The sequence below is a fragment of the Centruroides sculpturatus genome, unplaced genomic scaffold (genome assembly GCF_000671375.1).
Source record: "Centruroides sculpturatus isolate CEXI.00-Female unplaced genomic scaffold, Cexi_2.0 scaffold318, whole genome shotgun sequence".
Taxonomy (NCBI): Eukaryota; Metazoa; Arthropoda; class Arachnida; order Scorpiones; family Buthidae; genus Centruroides; species Centruroides sculpturatus.
This window is the reverse complement of record NW_019384658.1, coordinates 319,969-328,979: the sequence shown is the minus strand read 5'-3', so window position 1 is coordinate 328,979 and position 9,011 is coordinate 319,969. Positions and strand designations below refer to the sequence as shown.

General features: G+C 30.7%; 1 protein-coding gene across 1 annotated transcript in view; it reads left to right on the top strand.

Moving 5' to 3' along the window:
• Nucleotides 1–9,011, top strand: part of LOC111626485 (unconventional myosin-Ib-like) — a 472,422-nt gene that overhangs the window by 267,438 nt on the left and 195,973 nt on the right. Inside the window, exon 17 of the mRNA XM_023369864.1 lies at nucleotides 2,929–3,043. Within this exon, the coding sequence (XP_023225632.1) occupies nucleotides 2,929–3,043 (115 nt within the window). The remainder of the gene's footprint in view (nucleotides 1–2,928; nucleotides 3,044–9,011) is intronic.

Below are 9,011 nucleotides of genomic sequence, written 5' to 3'. Positions count from 1 at the left end.
AGCGCCGGCACGATCTGTGTGAGGCCCCGGAAATAGCCCCCGCAAAAGGGAAAGATATAAAGAAAAAAAAAAAGTTTGTTAAGTTAAATCGTCAAGAAAGCAAATTATATAAGTATCGAATCGGCGATACCCGACTTTGACATCAGCGCTCATAAAGAATAACGGGAAAAACAAAATTTTAGATATAAAAGAAGAAAATTTAAAATATTAAAGTTAAGACGTAGTTTAGAAAGCAAAACAAAACTAGAAAAAATGTCAAAATGAGCGTAGGTGTCATAGTCAACAATTAAATGCGATCAGATTCGAAAAGATGGTGTCAGATAAACCATCTCCAGCCGACCTTTTCCACAAACTTTACGAAGCTCCATTTACACCTGGAGACAGGTGGATGACCAATTGGAAAACGGTGATATAAGGTCTATCCAATTAGTAAAAAGCTGATCGCAAAAACTCTATAAAAACGCAAAATTCAAGGACAACAAGACTTCCACCAAGACTCCCATCTAGACTTCTGTTGTGTTCGTATATCTCCGCTCATTTTTGTACCTCTGTTCTTCTTTTTGTGCACCGACGTTAGAGACTTTGAACTTTTTTCTCTCAACACTGGCAAAGGGGCCCCTACGACGCTGGACAAGATCGCTGCCGCAATTACCGACGACACAAGACCGGTACCAGAATCGAAATTTCCCAACAACACAGGATTTTGTCAACGAGAGACTTTATGTAAGCATTATCATCCGGAATAAACGGTTTACCTCTGTGAAACACTTGTCTTTGCTGCCTTTAAAAACCGCCACCCACATACGCGTAGGCCTTAGACCATCCCAACGGTAGGGAAATAAAAGATTTTTCCCCCCAATCGGCGTTCTTCCACAATGATTTATCCAGAGTCAGCACAGCTTCCCTATCATCAAATGTCACCACATGTCACTGGGCTATACACGAACAATAGAGTGAATTTTTCATGCTGCAAACCAAGTGTTGCCAACCAACTCTGTTTTTGGACAGTATTTGCCAATTGGACTTTCAGATCTCTGGCTGTCACCAGAGTTTCAAGTAGATATCAAATTTTATTGTTTAATTTACTTGGCAACATATCTGTTAGAATTATTTTTTTATTGTTCCAGAATGGCCAGATTTCACTCTCCACAAGTACCAACTTTAGAAGGATTGAAATATACAATTTTCAGAATAAGTTTGAAGACAATGATGAAATAGTATCTGTAGGAGAGAGAATGTTATGATAGCAATCTACTGAATGATACTGTGAGGGCATACAGACTCCATTTATAAGCTTGTTAAGCACCAATTCGTAATAAAGTAATTCATAATAATTTCATTTATGATAAGATTATTAAATATATTTTTGTGGGCATACATATTCTTACATTTTTAGCATAAGGACATAGATTTGAAAAGAGACTACAAGGGTATTTCATATGTTCAACAACACTAACTTTGACCATCAGAGTTTGAATACTAAATTTGAGAGAAATTCAAACCCAGAGTTTGAATGATGCTTCTAGACTTTTGAAAAATGCACTTATTGTGTAAATGCCATCTGTCATTCATAAGTCATCTCTTGCTTTTGCTGTGAAAGTATCTTTTGCATTACACTTGTATATTTTCAGTGACTTTTTTTTTACGTTATTTTTGAATGAAGCCAAAGAGGAAGGTTGTAGTATCAACAATTAAGATGAAAAAGAACTTATTCTAACGCATGAAAACAATACACATAAGGTGGATCTGGCAGTCAAGTTTAAGATGCCAAAGTCAACTGTGTACACAATTCTTAAGAACAAGGGAGCAGTAAAAGCAACAAATGTGGCTAAACATGTGAAAATGTTGACCATCAGAGATCACATATTATTGAGGAGACTAAAAAACTCCTCCTAGTGTGGATAAATGACAAATGACCGGTGATATCATCTCCAAGAGGATTGTGTGAAAGCCAAGCAGCTACATAGTGACGTTAAGAAACAGGACATCACCACTCCTCATTAAATACAGTGAATGCAATTTTTATTTTATTTTACAGTATTTATGTATTTTTATTTATTGTTTTAATGTTTTAATTTAATATTTAGGGCTTTTAATGTGTTGTTTTTACATTAAATTATGTGTATTTGCTGTTTATTGAAATGGGTATTCTATTTGAAATGGGTAAAAGCTTTTCTGTTCCCTTTATTTTAATGGTGCACTAACCTCACTTCATCATACTGGTTCCATTACCCTTACTGTAACCAAGATCAAGGTTCCCAATTTTCTTAATATTAACTCAACATTGTGTTGTGTATACTGGTGATGTTTTTCCCAACACTATGTACCAGGCTGTCCTGTTCACTCTTATACCTGTTAATCAATAATCACCATCTGTATTTTATCTAATATCACAACTCCTGCATTTCTCACAATCCATTTGTAACACAAGAGTTGAAAAGGGATATAATTATCCAAAATGCATACTCAAATAAATAAAAAGTCTTTCTAAAGTTTGTCCTCCGTTTCATTGATGGTGTAATAAGTCTAGCGGAAAAGAAAAAAAACCATCTTGGAGCTCGTATATTTGAGCATAAGACTAGACAAGAAGCATATCGCATAAAGAAATGGGTATTGTTTAGGGTCAGCAATTAATTCACTTTCCATTATTTCTAATGTGAAAAATTGATTCAGACTTTGAACAATTCAGAGTTTGAGTGGGTTCCTGGAATAAATTAAATTCAAAGTATGAGGCACCACTGCATTTTGAAAAATAGTTATGGTGTTCACAGATTCAATTAGCAATCTGTTTTACAGAATATTCTAATAAATATTGATAATGAAATAAAACCTGTTGCATAATTTTTTGGTTAACTCTTATATAATTTTTATATTAATTTTGTTTGAAGCTTGATATATTAATGTAATGAAAATTTTTTTATTCTCAAGGTTACATATTCTGTTGTTGGTTTTATTGATAAGAATAATGATTTTCTACATAGAGATATATCTCAAGCACTTTATGTTTGTAATCATTCATTGATGAAAAACTTATTCCCAGAAGGTATGTGTTAAATTTTATGAATAAAATTTCTGTATTATTAAATATTCATAAATATATAAAATGAAATTAATAATATTCACACAATAAGTAATATTCAAAGTTTTTAAATTCGACATTAAGAAAATTATAGATTTAAAATTAAAATAATGAATAGATGTTACTTCTATCTTAATTATTCTTAAATCTTTAAGTTATGCTAAGTTTTGATGTTTTATATACTTAAATTTATTTTATGATAAATTTAAGTATATAAAATTCTATGAAATTTTTAAAACAGTTTATTAACTATAAATAATAAACTTATCTCTGATTTTTGGTAATTTTTTAAAATGAGATGATATTAGAGAGAATTTGCTTTCTCATAAAAATTTTTATGGATTAGCAAATATTGTTTCATTTTCCAAAAAAGATTTAGAATTCAAACTAAAGTTTTAAATGCATAATTCCCAGAAGGTATATATTAAATTTTATGGATAGAATTTCTATACTATTTAAATATTCATAAATATGTAAAGTGGTTTAGGTATTCATAAATATGAATCATAGTTATTAGATTGAAAATTAGAAATTACAACAACTTGCAAAAAGTGACTCTAATTGTAGATCTAAATAAAATAAACATTCATCCTGTTTTTTTCAAAGAAATCATTTTTTAATTACATTAATATATTCAGAGTTAAATTTTTAAGAATAATTTTTTAAAATGTTCTTCCTAAGATAAAATATTTAATTTCAAAAATATTTAGGTTATTAGAAAAATTTATTTTAAAAAATAGACTGAATGTTTATTTTAATTTCAGAAATGAACAACAATAATAATAGACAAAACTGTGTCAAATTGCTAGCTGACATGGATCCTCTTTGGTAAGAGAGAAGAGTTCATGGTTATTATTCAAAATCAAACTATGAATAGCAAAACTTATAGGAATTACATTTTAGATAAAATATGTAGAAAGTTCACATTATTTCAAAACAATACAATGTTCACACCATATCAGGACAGACATACCTAAAATATTTGGTACCCCTAAATGATTTCATTTAAAAACACAAATATATGTTTGCATTTTGATTTTTAAACAGTTCAATATTATCATAAGCAAATTAAAAATAAGAAAGTCAGTGAACAGGTAATATTGCATTTTGTTTTATTAAAAAAACCACATATAATCCAGTCTCAATGCTTAGCCTGTTCTTCAAAGGTAGAGATTATTTATAGTTTCTGCATTTGATGAGTGAGTCTTAATTTTTACACAATGTTATCAAAATTTACCATCTTGCATATTCATATTTAATTTAAAATAAAACCAAATCTCTTACTTGTCTGGCACTTAGTAAAAACATCAGTTTACATCATTTGTCATATTCAAATGATGCAAAACGGTAGGAAGTAGATATGAGAACATATGAGTGAATGTGTCAGAAGAACATTTGGAATCGGTTCATTTATAGTATAGATCTATTCAAATCATAGCATTTAAAATTAAATGGCAAAGCATTTAATTTTAAATGCTTTGCCATTTAACGTCATATTATTATACCTGATATTAAATGATTTAAATTGCTTTAAGTAATTTTATAATTGTGGTTATACTTTTATCTACAAAAGAAAAAAGAAATCCCAAATAAAAATTTCAAAACAACAACTCTCTCTCTCTCTCTTTCTTTCTCTCTCTCTTACAGAAAAGCTCAAATACATGTTTTAATGAGCACAAAAGCAACTAAATCATCTAAAGATTTGCAGAATTTTCTTTCATTTTCATTGTACAAATATTGCAAAACTTAATAAAATATTGCATGCTTGAAAGTTTTACTAAAGTTTATTTACTTTGGAATAACTGTCTATTTTTGTACTGTAGTTAATTACATGCTTGATACAATGTAATTAAATACTAGCTGCAAGGACCCGCTTCTCTGGGCAAAAAGTAATGATAGTGAATATTAAGATAATTACATTATAGCCAATCTTACCCATTTTCACAGAATGCAAGAATTAGGTCCCCCGTTTCCAGACTAATTAGAGAATTTTTACATGAGTCTAAAAATATGTTCGATTTCCCGCAAAAAACCGCCTGTAAATCTTGCATGCTGCTTTATATTAACACTTCCTTTGTTACTCAACACTTCCATTGTTAACACTTCCATTGTTGACACTTCCATTGTTACACATCTTCGAAGTCAACCACTTTCATCCCCATATCTTCCACACCTTTATAGCACAGAATGCAAGAATTAGGTCCCCATTTCCAGACTAATTAGAGAATTTTTACGTCCAGTCAAACGAACTATTTTCAATTTGATCAATTTTCTGGAATGTTTACAATTGTTCTATAATCGAACCAATTTGAATTAAATTCGAATTTAAAACGGTTCGAACATTTTTAAAATCAAAATAGAAAATCTTCGAAGTCAACCACTTTAAGCCCCCATATCTCCCGTACCCTTATAGCTATCAGGACGCAACCACCATAGTGCACGAATGGAGACTTGGGGCTACTACCACATACAAACACCATTCATGTGCGATGTGTAGTTTTGGCTGAAAAGTGAAATATAGGGACACATACGTCCATTTATATATATATATATATATATCTTTATTACATAAAAAGTTTGGAAATTAGTGATTTATATAAAATTGTAGGATATTTGAAAGTTGTTATTATATGAATAAAGTTTGATTCTTTATGGACAAAACTATTTTCACAAATTAATTGATTATAAAATAAATGCACACAATTGTTTATGGAACTACTTGTTAAATAGTGCAGTTTAATATTTCTCTATATGGGGTCCATCATTAAAAATAACATTATCATTTGTTTTCAATAAATTAAAATATTTTGATGCAAATTTGATTTCATAAGATGTAATTTTATTATAGAAACTATTCTAATAATAAATGACACTTTTAGCCCACAACTTTAATTTAGATAGAGTTAGATAGCCTAATAAATAGGATTTTAGCAATTTGGAGAGCTAATCACATCAAGGCTGACTGAAAAATAGACCAGATCTTATCGATAGATCCAGATTGATAGTTTTTAGTTTTTTAGTATATGGGTTGCATTAAATATTGTAAATACAGTACACTGTATATATCAAAAAGTCCTTTGTATTGGTTAACTGTTAGTGTTATAATTACAGTAGACCCCCTATAACGCGGGTTCATATAATGCGGATTCATATATCGCGGCGAAAAAATTGTGACCGTATTCGTATAAAGACGCTAAAAGAGACTCGTAAAATGCGGTAAAACATCATCACCGACTCGTGTCGTGACAGGATTGGTCGAATCTGGACCAATAGTGGACGAGCAGCTGAACTATTTACACGCTGCGGAGAGTTTAGGTGGGTAAGTTTATTTTAATATCGTCTGTACAGTATATAGGCCTAAATTAGGTACTCTAAGTCTAATACAGTACTGTAATTTTATACATTTCTTGTGTAAAAAACATTTCTTATTCAATGGTCATAAAAATTATTTCTATTAATGATGTCTCCAAAGTTCAACGAATTTTTCGCAGAAAAATAACTTACAGAAAATGCGGCTGCCATTTGGTGCGCTCCTCCGCGATGAAAACAAGCTTAAGCAATGGCGTGATTGAACAGTGCACACTCGGTAAGTAATTCTACAATGTTTTGTTTATAGCATAGTTTATACAGATTATTCCCAAAACATTATACATGTTTTGGAAATGTTGAGTGAAATTAATCTAGAATCGATTAATTTTATGGAAGAAAACCTTTCAAACAGCCATAGTCTGTAAACTGCACACGTGCCGGGCTGTGATTGGCTCATGTATTTGAGGATTTCTACAATGCAAAATTCTTATAAAGCGGAACGTATCTACTGCGTTATAGAGGAGTCAACTGTATATGTGCACTAAGTTGATACTATGTGTTTGTAAGCTGATGAGGGTACTTGTACCCGAAATGCACCTATTCCTAAATTTGAAGGTGATTAGACTAGATATTTTTGTAAGAGATCTGGTCTATTTTTTGGTTGGCCTTGGTGTGATAAGCCCTCCAAATTGTTAAAATCCTATTTAACGCTATCTAAAAGAAACTATTCTTTTCATTGAAATTTATTGATATATTATTTAATGCAGATTTCTCCTCATCTAATAATAATCTTTTAAAACTACAAATATACCTTTAAACTCCAGCATATAAACAACTTTTAGTAAATAAATAAATGTTTTTCATCACGTTAAATGGTTGTTATCAGGTTTATCTTATTTAAATTACAGAATCTATATATATAATCGAGAAGGGCTGATGATAATAATAATAAGTGCAGAGCCCAAACGGTTAGGATTTGAAAGTTGAAATTTGGTACACAGTTAGGATACATCAAGAAAACGCACACTAAGAAGGGAGTTTATGAAATTCCTCCCCACGGGGGAGAGGGACAGGATTAAGGCTTAACACTTCCATCAACAATGGAAGTCTTAAGTAACAATGGAAGTTTATTTTAATTTTAAGTTATTTTTACATTAATTTGTATAATAATATATGTTAAATAACACATAAACATATGCACACAGAAATGTATAATAATATATTAATTAGTTCATTTTTTCTATATTAATAACTCATTTTTTGTGATGAAGGTCCTGACTTTTCTGAAATTCTTGTTTTTTTTTTTTTTTGCAATAAAGTCATGAAGTTTCATTTGTCGCTTTTTCTTTCCTTAAGCAAATGTCGGTAGCAGAAGATGACATCCAAAACGCCTCATTTTGCTTTTGCACTCCTTTCAAAAATCTAGATCATTTGCTACAATTTGATCAATGATTTTAGTTATTGTTACCAAACTGTTACCAAGGGAATCTGTAGAGAAATTTTTTGACTTCTTCATTTTCAGAATCACTATTTTCCAGTTCTACATGGATTCCTTGTTATGCCAGTTCTTGAAGGTTGTCATTGATAAGGCTCTTACCAGAAACCTGCGATAACTCCTTGATATCCTGTTTATCTAAATCTACTAGTCCTGCTGTATCGATTAGATTGAGTTTGATCAATTTGATACAGCAATAGGCTCTTCTCGTTGAGAATTCTTGGATACCTTCAGCTATAACTTCTTCCATACTTTGTGCATTTATCAGTTAATTCTTGCCAAGCAACCCAATATTGCCTATGGCATTCATGATGATATATTTTTTTCCAAAACTGCACCAAACAAACATAGATTTAAAGAAAGCAAACCTTTTTGCCACGTTTTTCTGATTGGTCCATGTTCGTAAATAATCATATTATGTATGAATTAATAAAATGCTGCGATAATTTAAATCAGCATAAATTTTGAGCTTTTTTTTTAGGCTTCAAGCAGATAGCATTATATCAAATCAGCATTAAGCGGGGTCTTACTGTACACTCAAATTTTGGATACAATTACATGTCTGCAAACCTTGTACACATGTAATTGTATCCAAAATTTGAGTATACAGTAAGACCCCGCTTAATGCTGATTTGATACAAGGTTTGTGATGAAATAGATTGGAAAATAATTAATGACAATCCACTCTGTTGAGAGTTCTTCACAGCATCACCTACTGGCTAGACAAAGTATAGCAACATGAACAAAAGAAGGACCAGAGGAAGTAGCAATTTTTTATGAAGTCATTTTGGAAAGCCAGCCGAGTTACTTTACATAACAAATTTGGAAATGAACCAAGAATGTTGCCAAACTTGCAGTTTAACATCAAATTTTTATTAAAATTTGAAAATACCACCAAGGTAACTCAATGGATAACATATATTAGACCAAGGGAATCTAAAGCAACAATTTTTTCAGATAAATATCCTTAATTAATTAATTAACACCAAATGCAACACCAGTGGCTGATGTTTTGATTTGAAAAAAAATTGAACTGGATTTTAATGCTATCTTTGAAGAGATTTTCTATTATATACTTACTAGTGTTTGTTATGTGTATTGGTTGGCACACTTAGTTTCAAACAGTGA